This window comes from Nelumbo lutea, chromosome 1, assembly GCF_056320005.1.
Source record: "Nelumbo lutea isolate HS-2025 chromosome 1, American lotus-T2T, whole genome shotgun sequence".
Classification (NCBI taxonomy): domain Eukaryota; kingdom Viridiplantae; phylum Streptophyta; class Magnoliopsida; order Proteales; family Nelumbonaceae; genus Nelumbo; species Nelumbo lutea.
Window position 1 is genome coordinate 51,980,408 of NC_142684.1, and position 22,134 is coordinate 52,002,541.

General features: G+C 37.1%; 1 protein-coding gene across 5 annotated transcripts; it reads right to left on the reverse strand.

The window, feature by feature from the left end:
* Positions 1–3,466: 3,466 nt before the first annotated feature.
* Positions 3,467–21,767, reverse strand: LOC148874629 (RNA recognition motif (RRM)-containing protein). Of its 5 annotated transcripts, none has more exons than XR_016105666.1 (8): positions 21,505–21,767; positions 20,155–21,267; positions 9,935–10,451; positions 6,206–8,975; positions 5,928–6,018; positions 5,650–5,725; positions 5,240–5,377; positions 3,467–3,871 (listed from the first exon to the last, which is right to left on the reverse strand). XR_016105666.1 is itself a non-coding variant. In XM_088966382.1 (4 exons), the coding sequence occupies exons 2-4, from the start codon at positions 21,116–21,118 to the stop codon at positions 6,566–6,568; spliced, it is 3,891 nt and encodes a 1,296-aa protein (XP_088822508.1). In that variant the 5' UTR covers positions 21,119–21,267; positions 21,505–21,767; the 3' UTR covers positions 6,074–6,565. The 5 variants fall into 5 exon arrangements, 3 of the variants coding, with proteins under 3 accessions (XP_088822508.1, XP_088822510.1, XP_088822509.1); XR_016105667.1 differs by having other exon boundaries at positions 20,155–21,248; positions 21,505–21,636; XM_088966382.1 differs by lacking the exons at positions 3,467–3,871; positions 5,240–5,377; positions 5,650–5,725; positions 5,928–6,018 and having other exon boundaries at positions 6,074–8,975.
* Between the last annotated feature and the right edge of the window lie 367 nt (positions 21,768–22,134).

Consider the following 22,134-nt stretch of genomic DNA (forward strand, 5'->3'; position numbering starts at 1 on the left):
TAGTCACTTAAAGGGGTAGATCTGAGGTTAGGTCAAGCCAAAATGATTGGGTATTAACCATATTCACTCATGAAGACCAAATTCAAATTAGGATTTGAATATGGAAACCTCTTGATAAGATCAAGAGTGGGTTGATCTAATCTGCAGATAGGATTAAGAAAACTCCTTATCCAAATACAGATTTGGAATAGGATAACTCCTAATGAGATTAGGTAGTTTCTTAATCACTAAGTAAGGAGGAGAAAACCCTAATTTTCGAATTACAAGAATTTGAACCTTAAGGGTATTTACAGAACACACTGCTTCTTAAGATAGGATCTCAGAGAAAACCCTAGAGAGAAGAAAGTTATTCGCCACCTTCTGCTCTAGCTCTCTCCTCTAGTTTCAGCCACTATCTACTACTAGTTTGATTTCTCTATAAGGGAAAAATCAAGAAAGGTTCTTGATATCAATCTTTGTTGAAAGATTGATCATGTGTGGTGCTCATTTCTTCTATCGAGTTCTTCAGAATGACCTGGTTCATGAGATAAATACTGCTGGTTCTGCTTCATCATCATTGTGTCATCTTCAGTGGGAGTAGTTCTTGGAAGTTTCTTTGGGCGTGAACACTGACGTTGGGAGATACTATTTCTCTAGATCAGGTATATCTCTTCCCTTCTCTTTTGGTTCAGATCTGATTCGGTTTTGGTTCAAGTCAGATCCTTGAATACTGTATTCTAAATTTAGGGAATATGATTCTCAATTGAAAGAAAGGTAAGAAATTTTTCACCCATTCTGCACCCTTTTGGTGTCCATGCAATGGATCTTACCATTCTTTCAATTCCCACAGGGAGAGAGAGAGAAAGAAATATTTGAAATTTCGCATAACCTACCTACAGGGTTCGGCCATCCATATGATGGATCTCTCATCCCTTCAGTTGAGACAAGTTACCCCAACCGACTTGGCAACACATTAGTGTCAGCCTTGGCAGGATAAATCTCCCCAAGTCTATCCAACGGCTAATAACATTGTAAACTAACACGAGTCTTATAAGTGTCCAGTTTAAGGATAGTTACACAGAAACATACCAGATATAACATGAATCAATTATGTACATTTATTCATTTATAATAAATGCCCAATGTATATCAATATGATCGGATCTAAGGGCGTACGCTGTCTAACAGGCTCCATGCTAAGAAAAAGTAGAAATGAAACCTACGTTCAATTGATTTCCAAGTTTAAAGTGAAACATTTATGTGGTCAAAGCAATCACATGATCACATTTTGTATTAGTTTCAAGTAGTAATAGTTTACTAGAAACACAACATGAAATAAATTAGTCTAAATTTAAACTTTAACCAAGGTTCAAAGTAACCAAAACATATTAGGAAGGCAAATTCAAGAGATATATTGAAAGTTGGAAAACACATTGGAAATTCATAATACAATGAAAAAATTACAAATACACTATGAAAGATAAATCCCTGGATAATGCTAGATTTGATCCTTAAATAAACAACAAAAATACATATTCTATTGGTTTATATGGAGCAATGTTCAAAGTATCAATAATCTTAATATAAAAAAAAAATGCATATCAAGAGTTTTGGTTGTCAAGGTATGTAAATTTCCAACCGTAATCATTGCTCAAACATGATCAATCATGTTCAGTTGTTTTTAAATATTTATTGGCTTATAGCATACAAATTTCCAACCGTACTCATTGCTCAAACATGATTATAGCCTAATGCCTATAGGTGTGTGTGTGAGAGAGAGAGAAGGTAGAAACGAATAAGTTTTACATCAATAATTTCAATGTATTTTTATATCGAATATCGGTGTAAAGGTATTTCAAAATGGAGTTTTACACCGATTTATGGTGTAAATATACACTTTATCCAAACGCCTACAAAATCGAACGGGGGTGCAAAGTTTACCCCAGTTTGATTTTACACCTCAAACAAACACAGCCTGAACACAAAAAACCTCCTTGTTATTTTTTTCTTTTCGTAAGGTAATTTGTCTAGGGGATGTCACACCACCTATTAATATTTAATATAGTTGAAAACACCCAAGACTTTTCTTTTATTTTTGGGTAGAGGAAAACATCCAACTTTTTATACTTAGTATTAGTGGATTCCAAAACCAATATGCATCGACACTTTAAATCTTGATATGGAGTGTGAACGACTAGAATAGACTTACAAAACATTAAAATTAAAAAGATATAGTAAAAGAATCAAAATATGCATGTTTAAATAAGGAAAATAAAATAAATCTCAATGATGAATGTAATGGGGCTTGTCATGGTAAGTTGGTAACCCAGGCAGTTGTGGTGGAGTTGTAAGAAATAGCATTGGAGCCTTTTGTTGAGGAGACTTTGTTTATTGCTGAGGTGATGACTCTTAGAGATGGTTTGCAACTAAGTTTCAATCATGGCATTACAGTGGTTAAAGTGGAGAGTGATAACAAGGTTTTGGTTGATAGCCTTCTTGAGAAGGTTGCTACCCCATGGAAAATCACCTATATCATGTGTGAAATTAATCAACTTGGTTAATAGAGGATTACTCAGCAGAATTTCCATACCTATACTCCGATGCAACACCTTCCTAATGGCATTGTCATGTTTGTAAAGAGGACTATGAACAGCTTCCTGTTCTTCGAATGGGATAATCGTTTGGCTTTTCTTCTCTATGTTTTTACCGTTTGTATTTTTTGGGTTGGGTAGAGATGCTGAAATTGTGTTATGTATTCAGGATCACCTATTTTAATCTACCTCCCTTTAATAATGGTTAATTTAAAAAATTTGTGGTCACCCCTCCTAGAGTAAACTTAGGGACCTAAAGGAAACAAAAAACATAAATCACAGTATATTTTTTGTTTAAATTATTCTTCAATTTTTTTTCTTTCTTCAAATATGTTTTCTCCTCCTTTTTTCCGATAATTTTTCTGTACTTAAAATGTTAGAAGTCAAGACACATTTTACTTTCGCAGGTTCTAGGGTAGAATTGTATAGAAAGGGGCTAAAGTTAGGATCCAAATGACTCAGTCAGAATCAAAATCAGAATTGGGATCGGAATAGTAATGGGAATAGGAATCAAATCAAATTCAAACAGGGCAGCTTAATACATGCAGCCCCCACCAATACAATGTCTGGGGACACTACGCAACCTTGACCTGCAATTCAAGCAAACGGTTGGAATTGGAATGGACCGGTCTGATTCCAACTCCAGACCCCTATTTCTGCAAACCAAGTGGACCCTTAGCCTCTAATATTAGTAACCTGGGCTGATTTTTTAATGAAAGACTTGAATTGAATTCAAATCAGGAGACTTACAAACGTGAATGAAAGGAGTGGGAGTCATTTGGGGGGGTCATTTAACGAGTGGAGAGTGAAGCGAGTTAATGGGTGATATAGATTAAAAAAATGATAAAATTGCATTATGTAAGTATCTCCCCTTCCAAGTTATTATCAAAAAAATATTAATAATAATAAAAGGATGGCCTTCTCAATCAAAAAATGGTTGTGATCTTAATTTGTTTGGTTACAAAGTCTATGCCGAGCTTAAGCCATAGTTTTAGCCTGCAGAATGGAAAATTCAATTTCATTTCTTAAGGCATAAACATAAATGAATCCGAGCCGCTTCTCATGACAAACACAATTCAATGCACAATAAATTCAACCCCCTGTGAGAAGCCAATGCAAAATTTCAATGGTTCACCACCTATTTCCTTCACTTGGAAAGATCAAAGATAGTAGGCAGTAAAACAAAGAACAAGAACAATATCCGTTTGCATCCATTTCCAGCAGAAAGTAATAAGACGAGGGCTCAACCCAAGGACTTCAGCTCCCTATTCACAGCTCATCCTAATATCATGAATTTGTTGCTGGGAAGAAGAGGAAAATAAAAGAAAAAAAAAAAAAACAAGAGAAGGGGAGGATAGAGGAAGAGGAAGAAGAAACCATTTAAGATAATATATCATGCGAAGAACCAAGTTTGAACACACAAAATATATTAAGCCATGGCGTTATCATGATGGGAAAAGGGCAGCATTCCAACTTCAGGGGTGTTCACCAAAATATGCATGATTTTGCTTTGTAAAACAAACTGTGATATTTTAAACACAGTAAATATAATAATAATAATAATAATGTCTTCCCCCTTCAGGGGTGTTTGCCAAACTATTCATGCCTTTGCTTTGTAGAACAAACTGTGACATCAGCAAAAACGTTTGCTTTTTCTGGCATGGCAATTATTTTTGTTTTACAAAACGAAAAGAGTGTAGATGTATTGCATGGAACAAAATAAATGATGAAAAAAAGTACATGTGTATTCATTCATTCATTGCAAAGCCTGCAAGGATGTTATGGGCAAACGCTCTGGGGCCGTTCAAGGTAAAATCATGCTTTCACAAAGATTTGAAAGCAGTATTATGGGGCTGGAACTTGAAGGGTTTGTCCCACAAAGGAAAAATCCCATGGGGAGTAGCGATAAACACAGCAGTGGTTTGGTCAACATGGACAGAGAAATAGGATAATTTTTAAACTAGCACAGATGAGACACTATTGAAGAGCTTCTGGGTTAGAATATACTAACGCGCATCAGGACAAAGGCAGTAAAAGAATACATCTTATAGTTCTTTTTTTATACTAGTAATCTTTTGTATCTAGGTATACAGTGTAATCAGTATTACAAAAGATGGATTGGTTGAACCCTGCGCACTTTTCATTGAACAGGGCCTTGTAATGCTTTTTCCAGTTTAATACAATATCATATATTTTCTCTAAAACAATGCATATTGGCAAACATCCCCTTTCGCCTACTCAAGTTTTCTACACCATAAAGAGATAAACCCTAGATGTGTGAAGGAGTTCCATGCCTTAAAACTAAATTTACATGCAGATGTGAGGCCGTCATCTTGTCCAGAAAACAGACAGCAATAAATAACTCAGCATGGCATATCAGTATATGCACTTAAAAATTAAGACCGTTTAATAGTATATGTTACAGTTCATGAAGTTCATCTACCTTCCAAATGACCTATTTCTTTTCGGAATTAGGGGTAGTTTCAAGTCATGTGGCAATTACTGATGGAAAGATGAGTCTCTTTGGTGCACCCAGAATTTATAGAGATCCAGAGTACCAGCAGGCAGCAGCTACTGTTTATGAAATAGGACTATAACTCTGACCCAAATAATCAATTAATAAGAGTGAAGAGCCCAACCAAACTATAACAAATTTCACAGAAAATTACCTGTTAAAAATCACCAGTCGCAATTTCCCATAGATTAAAAGTATAACGGCCACTCTTCTCAAAGCTAACATGATGAGGTTGTAGTTCTAAGTTCAGCCCAACAGTGTCTGGCTTCATTCGACCATACCAGAATCTTACCTAAGCCGAAGAAAAATGGAGGGGAGAAAAAGCAAAAAAGAAAAGGGAAAAGGAAGAAAAGAGGAAAAGAGGAAAAAAAGAAAAAAAGAGTAAGGGAAGACCAAGGTTTAAGACATAAGTAATAGGCATAGACAAAAAAAGTGAGAATGCTAAAAGCTAAAACGAAATACTTCCATCTCAAGCAAGTATAGGTGAAGACTCCAGGGGGAAGTTTTCAATTTGGTTGGAGAGCATTATAGCATACAGGTCTGTAACCCTACAGGTCTGCATACCTCTATCACAAATAGAGAAGATGAATTCTGCAAACTTGCTCTGACAAAGCTCCTACAGAAAACCACCATGTAAATCCTGCACAGGTTTTGGATATGACAGGCACCACCAGCCATTAAAGACAATAACATGGAGCCTATAACCAGAAATCTCAGAGATTGGATGACCACAAAGCAAGACACTCTTCAACCAACCAGTACAGACAAGAAATAAAACAAATATAGAAAGAAGAGAAGCCTTATCATGCAATGTGACCACGCAAGCATTCTGGAAAACAAACCTATAGCTCAGGTTCGCCTTCTAAGACATCAACCACCATTATCTTTCCACCGAATATCATTCATGCAGCAACTATTAACATCAGAAAGCCCCTGCATTGGTCAAGATGTAAATCCCTAATCTAGATAAGATCCAGGCCACTAATACTTTAGAAAAGCATTCTGATGTCTTTGAAATAAAAGAACAAGATCAAGAAAAATAAACAAAAAAAGAGGTGAAGTCTGACAAGTCAACATTTTTGTCCTTTAAGATAAGCACTTGGATCAAGAAGTTCTCTACCTAGTGACGAGATTAATAGTCCATACATTAAGCAGTAAAACAAGGTTGTTACAGACTTGGCCAGATAGATCCTGGATGTGGGGAAAAGCTGACTCCTTGAATAAACTTTCACAAGATCAAGATTTGCTCCGAAACTCTTCCTCCAATGTCTCCCCACTGAACCTGCAAAAAATACACAAATACAAGTGTCTTTCATGGATAGTTGAATGGCTGAGCAAATCCTGAGAACCAAAAGAAAGTTTATGGCTCAATTTCCACAGCATGTCTTCACTGCTAGAAGCATGAAATTATCTTTCAGAACTGAAACTTGGAAAATTCCTAGCACAATCCCAATGAACTTCATCACACCACCACAAGTATTTAATGATTCCAGTCTTCATCCTCTCCTGAAGAAGAGATTCCTGAATCTAAAGATCCATGGTCCGGTTTAGATTTTTTATGCTGGTATTTAGTTTGTATAGTCCTGGGGATTCCATAACTCTTAGCTCCCTCAGGTGAAGCTAAACTCCTGTGAGATGGTGGAGAAACTGCAACCTTTTCATCTTCCTTCATATCTGCTAAACCATAAATAATGTCATCTTGATCCTTACTCAATCCAGTTTTATCAATATCTCTATCCCCAGGAAATGACCTTTTAGGTCCATTTTGATCTTCTGCACCCTCAGACTTCTCATAGCTATGGCTTATCAGCAGAGAAAAATCTTTATTAACTTTATCTTGTTTACCATAACCAGTTGCATAAATTTCTCTGTACTCTCCTGGTGTTTCATGCCTGCTCCTTTTCCTTGTATCTTTCAATTTCTCATAATTTGGCAACACTGACATTTTTTCCTCAGGCTTAGGCCCAGACATGTACACAGTCTTCAAAGCCTCAACTGATCCTTCAGTGTAACAGTCTTGTTCCATGGAGCCAGGTGAAGTTTTAAAATCATCATATTTCATACATTTTGAGTCCTCGATGTCATACTGTTGCTTGATTTTACCAGATACATTCTCCACTATTGACTGGTTGTCTTTGCCTAGATTTTCTGCATCAGAAGAAGGTTCGTCATCCAGAGCTGATGAGTTTTTCTTCCAAGTATCCTGCTCCAAAGAACATGGAATCATTCCCTCTTCCTGCAACTCCATAGGATTGTCAGAATATTTATCAGGCTTCTCATCAACTTCAAAGCCTGTCAATTCCCCCAATCCCTCAACATCATTATTGATATAAGCTTCTTTGTCAGCAATAACCTCAGTTCCTTCTAGTTCTGCATTCTTCAGCTCTTTTGGTTCCCCATTAGTTGGATCCTCATGGGGGGATGAACATGTGTAAGATTTCAACTTCGGGGAATCTATATTACCCTCTTTCAGATTGGATGGATCAATATCAGTAGACATAATAACCTTGCTGACATCAGTGGATTTTTCTGGTTTGGCTTCCTTGTCCTCCATCTTTAATCTCTCTGATCTGTGTCGATCTTTTGTACTTCTACTGGAACTATCTTCTCGATGCCTTGAACTACTCTTGTGGTACTTGGACGTTGAATAATCCATGGCCCTCCTATCTTCCCTTGAATATGTTGAATCATCATCAAGAGAATGTCTATCTTTAGTACTTCTAGATGAACTATCCTCTCGATGCTTCAAACTACTCTTGTGGTACTTGGACTTTGAAGAATCCACGGCCTTCCTGTCTTCCCTTGAGAATGTGGAATCATCATCAAGAAAATCTCTCACCCTTCTGACTGAATCCTTTTCATGCCTTCTATGTTCTGAGGTTGATTTTCCATGCCTGCTGGAAATGTCAGTGCGAGAACGACTCCTGTCTTTGTCAGAAGAATCTCGTTCCTTCCTGGCGGTGCTGGTCTTCTCATTTTTTGTATGCTCTAAAGAGGACTTTTCATATTTGTTCATATCCTTGCTACATGAATGGGTCCTATCATCCACAGATGTTGGACTTTTCTGTAATTTTGGCACAGGAGAATTCCTTTCATCTTCTCTTAAATCCACATCATTCTCAACAAGGTCTTGACTCTCGGGGTCAGGTTTCTCATAGTCTTTGTCATCCAGTCTAGACCTTCTATGCTTACTTCCCTCTTTTAGTGCCCCATCCTCAGACAACAAATTCTTATGAGTTTGTTCCAAACCATTCGATGCCCTATCTTTTTTAATTTCTGTTGAATCCTTTAAATCAAGATCTGGTTCCTTGATAACATCATCTGTTCTGTCAGTCTTTCTGCCATCAAGCTTCAATTTATCAGATCTGTTTCTATCTTTCCTATCATCTACATGAAGTTTACCTTCTTCAGCAGATCTAGATCTCGAGCGTCTTCTTTGGCTTGAAATGTGGTCATTGTTGTGCCTTGGAGAGAATCTACTTCCTCTGTGATTACGCCTTGGAGATCTTGAAGTGGCTCGAGAAGATTTCCTCATTCTAGGGCTTAAACTTTCTTGATGGTGTTTTGGTGAGGCAGAACCAGCTCGAGATGATTTTCTTATGCGAGGACTCACACTCCTACTCCTATGTCTCCTTGAAACAGAAGAGTAACGATCATGGGATCTCTCCATTTCCCGTTTTCCAGATCTGTAGCCGCTATCCCTAACATCTCTATGTGACCGCCACTCGCTGCTATAACCAGTGTGATGTCGGGATCTATATGGTGATCTGGATCTCCGACTTCTTGAGTGATGGGCTCGAGGTGAGGGAGAGCGAGACCTATGGCTATGCCGGTACTTGATGGGAGATCTTGATCTAGACTTTGATTTTGGGCGAGACATGGAAGGTGACCTGTTAATTGAAGAAGATTATCAGTTATGCTAATACCATTGTAAAGCAAGTTCTCTTCCAATATATTGATAAAAAAAATAAAAGTTCTCTTCCAATATTATTATTAAATATAAGTATATAACAGAAATTTTCTTTCATAGTTAGATCAGTTTTCAAAATAAAATTGACACAAAAGAAAGAATGACTGTTTCCAAAGAAGCATTAATGAATTAAATGAAAAGGAATCATAAGGATCAACACGAAAATGACAAACTCTTGTATTTGAGCATTATGAGGAACATTCAATGCACATGAATGGAAATCAGCTCCAAACATCCAATTAAATTTCAATTTGAGGATTGATTATAGGCCAATCAGATGAACTTAATTTTCTCATCTATAGATGTTTTAGGGACAATCAGAAATAACTTTGTTTTGGCTGTAAGAACTGTAGTAGATCATATGCATTGATCATCCATCTAATACCAAATGAAATTATTACCTCAAGACTTCATAAGCAGAAGCCATTCACCAGAGCAACCCAAGTCCCAAAACCAACTATTAATTCTTGTGAAACAATAATTTTCCAATTCTAGCAGCTAAAATCATCCATCTAGCCAATTTGAAGAGTTTCTGTTTGTGAACAGGAGATGTGTTGCTTGGGCAATGTCCTAGTTAAACAGGGATCTGACAGATCCACATTATTTTGGGCAATGTTGTAACCTGTGATAGTAATAAAGGGGGTTGGCAAACCAAATGTGGGCAAGCTTCTTTTCAGTTGAGTTTTTGGACTTTGTGTAGCTAAAACTATGTATCTTTCTCAATCATTAATTAATGAACTCATTTTGCTGATCAAAAAAATGGGGATGTATTTATTTATTACAATGTTATCTACCATGAGACACCAACAATCAAATATTCCAGATTGTGGTTATGTTTTCTGTAATGTTTAAATGGTCTAAAGGAATCACATCAAGTACCTGGACTTTCTCTTCGTGTCCTCTTCAGTTACAAGCCCATCAGCTTTCAACTTTCGACTAATCTCTGCAGCTCTAGCTGATGCAAGCTCTGTTGCAGACTTCATCGTTGCCGCTCGGTTTGCAGCCTGTTGTGAAGTTATTGTTTGTTGCATAAGGAGAGCTTGTTGAAACTGCATCTGTTGCATGGCAACTGCTTGCTGCATTACCATTGGCAGAGAAGATGGATTCAATGGAGAATTTAAGATTGCTGGTTTTGGTGGAAGCGATTTTGCCATCTCAACATTCAATGGGCGACCCCCAACATCCATATTGTTTAATGCAAGAGCAGCAGTTGCTTCTTCTGGCTTTGAATATTCTATGTAAGCAAAGTGCTTTGAATCAGTGATGCTACACTCAACAACAGTGCCACAATAGCTAAAAAGCTGCTTCAGCTGATCCACAGTAAGAAGTGGACTGAGATTACTAACTTGAAGTGTTTTTTTCAGGGCATCAGTCTTTCCTGCTTTGTCAGGTGACCCTGTTAAGAAATGGAAAATAGAATATTAGAACTGTTGGAAGAATCAACAACAATAACTAAAGGCATAAGGAGACAATAACAAGAAATTAGACACTAGTAAAGTAGTAATCAGAAAAAGTGAATGGATAAAGTAATCATCAAGTTGGCCTTATAGAAGCTCAACACCTTTACCACGACAGCCCAGCCAAAAATTACATAGTTTATAGTAAAACCAACAAATTAGAAAGCAGCCAGAAATCTAGAGAACAAAATGGTGACCCCAGCCCCACCAACCTGATACCAGCAAATACCCGAATTGAACAATTAAAATCATTGTCATTTGTCATGTTAGCACTTACAGAAACTGTGTACAATTGACAGAATACAAACTCATGCGCCCCCTCTAATTTCTGTTTTCACATTCTAACTCTTTGCAAAATTGGATACTGTAGAAGATCAATGCTATTAACTCATGAACTCAGAATTTCAGAGTAGATATTTAGCAAGCAGCAGAACATCAGTACCCCCTCCCATCCCACATATATGCATACCTACTAGGAAAAAAATGATAATACATACTAGTAAAAGATGATTGTTGGTTGCTATAGAGCCTACGGAATTACCCTAGGCTTCAGAGGTTTTACGAAAAAAGCACCAAGTAGGAGATGCCTAGGTGGTAGACACCCTAAGATAAAGAGAACTCCCTAGTCCACATAATGAACAAGACTGGCATAAAACATTAGATTTAAAAAGCACCAAGTAGGAGTAGGTGGTAGACACCCTAAGATAAAGAGAACTCCCTAGTCCACATAATGAATAAGACTGGCATAAAACATTAGATTTAAAAAGCACCAAGTAGGAGTAGGTGGTAGACACCCTAAGATAAAGAGAACTCCCTAGTCCACATAATGAACAAGACTGGCATAAAACATCATCAATCTAATGATCACTATTTCATAACCATGAAAATTATGCTACTGAACAGGCCCAGTCATGGAAATCTTCATAATAATTTAGATATTAAAGTCCCTTCCACAGGTAGTGCATCTAAAAGTTCATCAACTTATCCACTGTTATAAAAGTAAAAGACACGGAAAAAAGCACAAGGGACTTTTTGTGCTAAGGGCACAAGGTGTTGTTAGACAGTATATGCCCTTAGCTCCAATCAGCTTGATGTACATTATGACATTTATTGTAAATGAATAAAGTACATATTTGATTCATTTTATATTGGTGTGTTTCTATGTAATACCCTTAAACTGGACACTTATAAGACTTGTGTTAGTTTAGAATCTTCACAGCTGTTGGATAGATTTGGGGAGATTTATCCTGCCAAGGCTGACACTGATGTGCCGCCAAGTGGGTTGGGGTGGCTTGTCTCAGCTGTCAATGTGAGACCTGAGGCACATGCAATGTGGGTTTTCTTGAAACGCTGAACCGGACCAAATTTCAGTATTACCCTAGACAATGGAAATAGATGGGCAAAATTGGAATGTTACACCTGAATCCTAAACTCAATTATGGTACTGTACTAGGTGTTGGATTGAACTGTCTTTGATATGCCAATCAGTGAGATCCTTAGAAATGGTCAAAACTTGGGTATGTTGAGGAAATCCGAGAGTTCACCTAAGTGGGTGAGCATAGTGACAGGATCAGCCCCTTTGTCGGACAAAATGAATGATCGGGGAATGCACTCTCTTTGATGAAAACCTAAACTGCTGGCAGTTGATTTCAAATTGTTGAGATATGTTTTTGCATTATATAGAGATATACATATATATATTATGGTTTTACAAAATATTTACAAATTCCCATGATCCATGTGAGTAAAGAGTGCAACACTATATCTTGCAGCCGAGGGAGAGGTCCTCTCTTGTCGGGCAATGTTTGATCATTATGGGCTAAGAGGTTAAGTGTAAGACCATTTAGAAATAATAAACCTGATGGGTTAATCTCACATAAGTCCATAGTCCTTGGGCCTTCATAAGGCGGCTAGACCCAGGGACCATTTAGTGTAAATGTTGGGCCTGCTAAGAAACCATGTTGATGGACTCAAGGGTTCACTACCTTTAGTAGTGAATTCGGCCAGGCCTTGTAACAAAGGCTGGGTTAAACCCATATGGCTTTTGTGGAGATCAATGATAGGGCCCCATGCCATAAAAAAAGAGACAAACTAGTCAGCATATAAAAGGGAAAGTGAGCTATATGACTTAATGGGCCTAAAGCCATTTCGAACAGGGCTTAAGTGACTTAATTAATTGGGGCGAATTTGGTTTATAAGCTGATTAGGATTAGCAAGAGATAAGATATGTTTAATCCATTTAAGAGTCCAAATCCAAATATCAAATTTGGAGCAAGAAAATCTTTCCCAAGTGGATTACGAAGTTGATCCAAAGAAGGCTATAAATAGGGGGCGAATTCACCAGTTTCATACACTCAGCAATCCGCAAAATTCTCCTCCAGTTCTTGCCGCCCCTACCCAGTTTGATCTCTTTTAAATCTGATCAAAAATAGTTCTTGATATTGTTTCTTGCTAGAAGAAACAATCTAAAGTCGTGCTCACCAGCCCCTTGCCTGATTCTTACTGAAGAATTAGGCTTCTTGTTGAAAAACCACCCTGTTGATCCTGCCTCACCATAAGCTGTGTCATCTTCAATAGATGTGGGTTTTGGTTACTCTTTGGGCATGAACACCTACATTGGGAGTTACTGTTATTCCGTATCAGGTATATCCCTATTTCCTAGTTTTGGTTTCAGATATGGTCTGGTTTTGTTTCAAGAATGAACCTTGAAAAAGCAGTTTTTCTAAATTATGGGAATAAGATTCCTAGATGGGAGAGAAAATTTTTGAAATTTCGCCCAACCACTATGCATGGTTTGGCCATCCATATGATGGATCTCCCATCCTTTCAGGTGCAAGGCGAGATGTACATTTTTTAAGTGAGGCACAACTTTTAAATTTTTCAAAAAAAAAGAAAAATTGTTAAAAAATTAAAAATTACAAAAAGTTCAAAAAATGTATTAAAGATAATTTTGATAAAAAATGCATACTTAAATTTAAACTAAATGTTTTAAAAATCTTATTAGATCAAATTAAAATGCATAAACATAACATATAATAAATATTAAAAGTAAAAATGTAAAAATAAAATTAAGCATAACATATAAAAACATTCAAGCATGTAAAACGGGGATTTTTGCTCCATTGGGCTACAAAATAGGGATAGCCATCCCCCAACCCTAGTGTAAACAGAACTCGATCCCAAGCCTCCGCTACAATCAGCAAGAGGCCTTACCAACCAACCAGTTGGCACCTTGCATTAAGATTAAGAATTTAAGACCCTAAAAAGGACTTGTTTGGGCTCGCCTCAAGGGTATTGGAACAAAGGTGGCTCATAAAATTGGGAATGAAAGATGTTTAACATCAATTGGGAGAAAATAAAGAAATTGAAAGTTTGACATGCTTGAATATGTTTATATGCTATATTTTGATTTTATTTTTGGATTTTCACATTGAATATGCTTTATATGTTATGTTTATATATTTTAATTTGAGCTAATAGGCTTTTTAAAACATTTAATTTAACATTAAAGTTTTCATTTTTTAATTAATACTTTCTAGTATTTTCTAGATTTGTTGTGATCTTTTACATTTTTTGCAAGTGCATGCATTTTTTAATTTTTTTTAAATTATGTAGTTTGCTTGAAAAAGTCATGCTCCTTGCCTTGCATATTACATCTCAGGCACAACATGCCCTTAGCACTACATCAAGACTGTAAGGAAAAATCCACTTCTTCGTTCTCAAAGTCCCTGAGCCTTCACCTAAACCCAAAATTACCAGAGAACCCAAAAGGATTTAAAGACACCAAAGAATAAATGGGTGTGTTTTGATAAAGGGACATGAAGTACAGCCACTTTGACCTGAAAGACATGAGAGACACACTCCAAGAGAGGTCCTCAAATGATGAAGACAATAGAAGCAAGGAAAGTATCCATGAAGAAATAAATCAGTATTTTAATTCCTACACTAATTCCAGTTTTTTTTTTTTTTTGAGAAGAGGCAAGGTATTATTAAAGAAAAGAGAAGAGAAAAGGAGGATGTACAAGAGAGAAGCCCTTCCAACAAACCACCTAAGGTGAGCTTCAACGAGAACACCCAGCAAACAAACACTGGGACCACTAAATAAAGCCCACAGGGGACAAAGAAAACACCCACAAAATGCTTAGGCCAAACAAAACAAAAAAGAAAAGAGCCAACCCCTAGGCTAGTAGACCACCCTACTAGTAGGGGTGTCAATTAGACTGGATTTGATCCAATTCAGTCCAGTCCAATGTGAATCCATTACAAATGGACCAGGTCCAATCCAATCCAATGAATATCTTGGACCATTTTGAACCAGTCCAATTCAATGTCCGGACTGTCCAATCTGTTCAAATTCATTTTAATTTAGATTGGTTTCAACCCAAACCCGGTCCATTGACACCTATATTCTTAATTTATATCAATGGACCTGATATTGGCTTAATCCAACCAATCCAATATAAATTTATTACAGATGGACCAGGTCCAATCCAATCTAATAAATATTTTGGACTGGATTGGTCCAATCCAATATGTCTTGTTGATCCATCCAATCCGTCCAAATTGATTTTGGACTAAACCAGTCCCTTACCTACCGGCCACACCAATAAAAGAATTAAACCACCACCTTCCTACCTTTGCCCCCTTCCCCTACCCCAAGTACTATTGGCGCCTCTGCTTTGAGGTTTGGATGCCACAACATCATAAAGATCTGCCAATTTTTTCGCCTTTCCTGCAACCAAAGGGGTCCAAACTATCAAGAAACCAATCCGATTCAGAGTTGAACATAGTCTCTTGGTCTTCCTCCTCACTCAACTGGGGTTTTGAGAGAGAACAAGCCTCCTGATCTTTTGACACCTTAACTGGAAACAAAACACATGCATCTTCTTTGCTGCATGGGAAAGAGATATCCAAGAACTTCCCAAAATTTGTTAAAGCATCAATGTGCTGCTCAACAGAAGAGATTTGCCGCAACTTCATTTTCTAGTTATAGGTGTCTTAAGAATCCCCATAACTATCTGATTTCAGAATTTTTGGGTGTTCAGAAATTGGACTATTGATATTTTTTGAGTATTTTTTTCAACTTTACAAATTTAGTGTTCATGTGTTATTAGTAAAATCAAAATTTCCATTTATGGCAATTTTCAACTTACTAGTTGCAGCAATTCTCATAACTACTATTTGTAGTAAAATCATCATTTACTTTGTTAGTACTTTCTAGTTTCTTTACATTAATGGCCAGTTTGGTTCACTGAAATAGGGGTTTAGAATCAGTCAATCAGAATCAGAATGGACCATTCCAATTCCAATTGTTTGGTTGAGCGGAATCGGAATCCCATTTCTACTTTCTACTCCTGGTGGAAACCATGGAATGGCATTCCCCCATTTAAGAAAATGGCCGTTCCCTCCCCCTCCATTGGGAATGAAATCTCATTCCAGCTTATTCCAATTCACATTCTGATTACTGTCAGAACCAAAACAGACTATGGGTATAGACTATTCTGGTTCCAGTTCTGAGGAATTTCAATTCCGATTCCAATTGTGAACCAAACAAACCCTAAGTTAGTCTTAGTAGGACTAGTTAGGTGTTACCAGAGTTGTTTACGAGTTAAGAAGAGTCCTTATTTGAGTGTCCCTATGGGTTGTCTATGGGTTTGTCTGAGTTCTAAAGCAATTAAAAGTTGTTTTGGGTCAGTTCTCTAGTCCAAATTGGAGTCTGTAAAGGATCATCCAAGTTCTTGCGGTAAGTCCATAAATAGAGTCATTGTGATTGGCAACAATAACAGTTGATTTTATGAAATAAAGTTTAGTTTTTAGTGAATTCTGGCTGTTACCAAGAATTTTTCTCTTTTCTTTCCCTCACCTACTTCTTCTAAATGATTTATCTTTTTTGTTCTTTACTCTATCAACAAGAGTTCTTTTATTTCTTTCTAATCTCTTGTTCATTACTTGGACAGCAAGCTGCCTAATTGCTTTCTCCATCCTTATTTATCATCAGTTACACAAAACCCTTTCATCAACAAACAAAGCCCAGCACACAAGGTTTAAAATGTCAGTGTCAGTGAAAATGTCAGTCGTCCAAAATCCAAATATAGGAAACATGTCAGAAATGTCAGAAATATTATATGAAATTATTTTAAAAATTATAGACATGGTGGAAACATTGTAAAGTATGCATCTGATCAAATAAAACATTGTCAAATACGCAAAATATAGAAAAATATTTTATTAAATGATAAACAAAGCATAAACCCACCTTTTTAAATTATTATCTTGTTCCAAATCATTAAACAAAGCCAAGAAACTAAGGTTATAGACAAAAGAATACATTCTGAAGTTGACAAGTAAACCTTATCATTCAAAACCTCATCATAGAATGAGTTAAAGCAAAATTTAAACTCAAAGAAAATGTAAGTGGGTGTAATAGATCAACCAAATAAGCACAAAAAAAAAACTAGCATTTAACTTCATGTTTGAAACGAATATTGAACTAGCTCAAAGTGGTAATCATGTAGGTTAGGCGGGCAATAATATTGTTCCGGTGCATTAGTGCTGGTATGATCGCACCCACGGGCAATAATACCGTTACTCCGCATATCTCCAATATTGTCACCCTTATGTTATGATATTATCCATTGTACTCCTTATAGTCCTAGTAGTTCACTATGGAATATGTCAATTCCAGTAAAAGTTCATATTGCTACCCATGGAAGTGAAATGGGAATATGTTGTGGAAACTATCTCTTGTACTTCACATAGTGTTGTGATAGAAATCGATCAGCACCCTTGAAGACTTATTCTAGAAAGAAAGGCCTTACAACAGGTCCTAATATGGCATAGTGATGGTACTTGGGATTTGGACTGAATTGAACACCAAGGGTATTTTTGCCATTTTACAATTTTTCTGTAGGGTCCAATAATAGGGTTTGATTGTCTATTTATAGTTTGATTATGTTTAAAATTTCAGAGTCATTGCATAAGCAGGATTAGAGTTATTAAGTCTTCTTTGAATTGAAATAGGATATAACAGCTTAATTTGAGTCCTACTGGGATTATTGAGTCTAACAGTTTGACTCCTAAGACTATTATGAGTCTAACAGTTTGACTCCTAGGATTATTATGAGTTGAGTCTATAAATATGTATGAACGTTTTACACAAAAGGCAATGAAGTTTATTGAGTTTTCTTCAGCTTATGCTAGCTATGGTGACTGATTCCCATGCGCTAGAGTGATTTTAGGCACCCTGTGAGTGATTCCGGGTATTTTCTCTCTTCTTTCTCTCCCTATTTTCTCTCTTATTCCTTCAAGAAGCCATTACAGCCATCAACAGCCATAAAATTCTGATCCAAGAAGACCATTCAACATTCTCTAAGGACTAGAACTGAGCTGGTCCTACATCATGTTGGTAGGTTGTCCCTCATCCCTTTCCATTATATGGTAGGTTGTCCCTCCCTCCACCACTCATCTACTTTTTCGATAAGTGTTGGATGACAAAGTCATGTATTTTCAAACCTAAAAGGTGTTGGCCCTCCCCCTTTGGATCTTCTTTTCTTTTAGTAAAATAGGCCAATGATCAAAGGCAAGTCTAGGCAGTGATCTAGATGACAAAACATTCCAATATTCCCCCTAGAGTCCTAGTCCACAATAAAAAGGAATCTATATATCTATCCTAGAGCAAATAGGGCCACTTTGTAGATTGGACCAAGTAAATTTCCCTTGTAGCCAGGTGGGTTCTAGATTCCTTAAGCTCAAAACAGCTAACAAACTAGTTGAACTTCCTCATGCTTATGATAATTATCTGCCTAGGGTTGTTTGTTTCTTGAGTATATCTTATAAAATTGACCAAGTTCTTCCCAAGGACCCTCCCAAAGACCCCTAATATCACCAAGTTTTCCCAACATTTCATTCCTCTATCTATAGATATTGGGTATAGTGTTTTAAAAGCACAAGGGGCAATTTGTGCAGGAGGTGCAAACCTTTTCAAAGCAAGGTGCAAAAATACAAAAAAAAATGCCAAATAAATTCAAAAAACTAAGAAAAAAATAAAAAATATTAAACATAATATTAATAAAAAATATAAACTTAAATTTTAAAATAAGTTTTAAAAACCTATTATCTAAAATTGAAATACATAAACATAACATGTAAAGTGTATTCAAATTAAAATTTAAAAATAAAATCAAACATATAAAACATTTTCAAGCATGTAAAACCCAGAATCTCTCTTTTTCTTCAATTGTATTACTTCAAATAGCTAATGTGATGTAAAATATCTTGCATTCATGTTTCCAGAAGCCACCTTTGTACCAAACCCCTTGAGGTAAGCCCAAAGAAATCCACGTTAGGATCTTAAATTGTTAGCCCTTACACAAAAAATTGATTTTATAATTTAAATGGTCTTTTAAGAATATATTTTATTAGGATGAATAAATGAACAACATTAGCAAATAGGGGGCTCTCAAAGAAAAAAGGCACAAAAAAATAAAAAAGGTGCATGTCAGGGCTGAAGCACAAGGCACACCAAGTACATGCCTAGGCGCACCAGGCACTCACCTTTCGAAATTGTTGCGCTAGGGCCTAGGCAAGGCATATACCTTAAAATGTGCCTAGACTGAGCGCCTAGGTGAACCTGGAGCACGCCTTTTAAACCACTAGTTGGGTGCATATACATTTGCAGGTAAAGTAAACTTTCTTATTTCATTGTTAGGCATGACCCAAGCTTGTAAAATCAGCATTACATGCTGAATAAAGCAAGAAATATTGCCACCAACTTAAGATAGAATCAATACAGACTCTCACTGAATTTATCTCTACAGTCTAGTGGTTAAACAATGTAGCACTCTCAGATAGGCAAGTTCAATAATGGAAGTAGTTTTTCTTTCCTTTTTTTATCAGCAGTAGTTTTTCTTTCCTATTTATTCTCATGTTTAATTCCTAAGTCTTCTTTATCTCCAATTCCATCATCAATAGTTGCATCTGCAGTACCCTCTAGCCATCATATTAAAGGAGACCTTTTGATCTAGTTACTAAAAAAAACAAAAGAAATAAAGCAACAAGAGGTTTGAACATTGCAACTTAAAAAATAGTGCTAAATGACAGGTATTTACCTTTTAAGAGAAGTATTTTATGACCAGAAAGTACCCAAATGTAGCCCTCTCTGAATCCTTATTAAATAAAAAGGAAGTAGGAAATATTGCTAATTCAATCTATACAACAAACACCAAAGAGATGATGGCTTCTGAAGATAAGTTCCAAAATTTGGAAGATGCGGAGTGACAGTGTCAAAATAAGATTGCTTTTTATAAGCAGTGAAAATAAGGCTGCTTTTGAATCAAATAGTTTACTTAAGAGTTCACATGGTTTAACAACAAGATAAACTTCCTGCACACTGGTTTTGCTTGGTGTCTAACCTGACAGGTTAACCAGTTCTCCTCTAATGACAATTTTATCAATTGATGCATGTAATTAGCGTACTCATAGCTCTTTGTTTGGATCTCATGCATGCATCAACAAGGTATGTCCTTTTTATTGTTTTTCTGAGTTTGGACCAGACTGAGTATTATAATAAATAAAAATGAAAAAAATATATATATAAAAGTAGAAAATGCAAACAAATATGAGTTATTAAGGGAAAGAGCAAACCAGATGAATCTTTTGCGGATTGGGCTTGTGCCTGCACCTGAGCAGCATGGGCTTGAACAGCCTGTGCAGCAACAATTGCCTGAGCAGCTGCCATTGCAGCAGCAGAAGGTGCCATAGGTACTTGACTTAAGGTTCCCATGGTTGTTATTGGAGCCAATGCACTCATCAACAAGCTGCGATCTGGGTGGTTGTGATTACAAACAGCTTTCCTACAACTTCCATTCAAGTATTCCTGGCAAACTTCCCCAAGTGATGTTCCAATTCCCGGCAAAATTGCCCCTCCAGTGGGGCCAGGAAGAATGCCTGGAATCATTCCAAGTAGTCCTGGAAATGCCCCTGAAACAGATCCTGCATAATTTGGCATGTTGGGCATAGTCTGGTTAACAAGATTAGGATATGTAGTGGTCGGCGGCAAACCCAGTACACCTCCAGTAGTGCCAGCACTGAAGAACACTGGAAACGGACTGCCCATGATGGGTTTCCCATTGCATTCAACGTTCACCATGTAATTACCTCTCTTTGGAACAACATAAGTAACCGTGTAAGTCCCATCACCTTGATCCTTCACCATCCCTTCCTGATCTGTTCCTCCAACACCAACACCAGGAGAGATCTTGACCTTAAACTGAGCACCCCCATGTGGAACCTTCCGCCCATCAGAGTCCTTTGTAACAACCACGAAAGACGAAGGGGCACAGGCTGCACCCCCGGCAATCCCTGCACCAGCAGCCATGCACTTGCTAGGATCAACCGGCCCAATGGGTTTGTTGGACAAATCCTCCGCTTCTTCCGCCTCGCTATCCGAAGAAACTTGCTCCTTCTCGGATTTTTTTTCGACATCCTTAAACGTGGCCTCGAATGCAGCTTTCGCAGCCGCGGCTTTCTCAGCCTCATTCTTCAGCTTCGCTTCTTCTGCCTGTTTCATCCATATGGGTCGGGCAACTGCAGCACTGCGATCTGCCATTAATCCAAAAACTGCTTCTTACGCAGAAAAAGAAAAACCCTAAACCTTCAAAAATCCGTCACAAATTCAACCAAAGCAATCCCCCCTCCACCTCGTCCTTCACCATTAACCAATCTTCGATGCTAGAAGTCTAGAACCACAGAGGACCCCTTTAAGAAAACCCAAATTTGAAACAATCTTATATGTCAAATAGAAACACAATCTACAAAAAACATTAGGAAATCAAAAAATGCAAAACAGTAGATTTTGAGTGTTTTGAGATACTAAAACTTATATACAGAAACCCTAGATAAGATTTCTTATGAGTTCTCTAGGGTTCTCTGTCTGTCAGTAATGGAGATGAAAACAGAGAGGAATCAACGAAAGGATAGAGATAAAAAACGAACCTCGAAGGGGGATGACCCCTTACAGTGAAGCCCTTTTACGAATAACTCGATCTCTCTGATTTCTCAGCAGGGCTAGGGCGACGGGAGAAACTAGGGAGAGCTTTGAGAGGAAGATATTCTTTTGTGAGAAAGGGCATACGGATAAATTTTGTGATTTCCCAACAACAATCAATCTTCACCTTTCAGTTGTTGGACAAATCTTTTACTCAAAAGCCTAGGCCCGATAAGTGTACATGGCCCCCTAATAACCCAACCCAAGTTCCTTTGGGCCAGGCCAAGGATCAAATTCAAATAGATTGGATCGAAATTATTTCTCCAGGCCCTATACTAGTCGCGACCCGTGTGTTGCACAGGTTTTATTGTATTGTGTAAAATTAAAGTAAACCGTGAAAGTAGCCTTGTGATGACATTACTAAATTCCAATTGGGCATAACCAAATCAATCCAAGTTCAACCCAAATATTATTTTGTGTTATTTGAATGCAGTCCAAATTGAACCCTTGTCAGGACCTGTGCAATAAATAAACATGGCTGTTATTTGTTAGAATTTATTAATTTTAGGATAAATTACTTAAACCTCTTATATAGTTTCCAACAACTGGATGACCTCTCGAAATACCCTTCTACAATT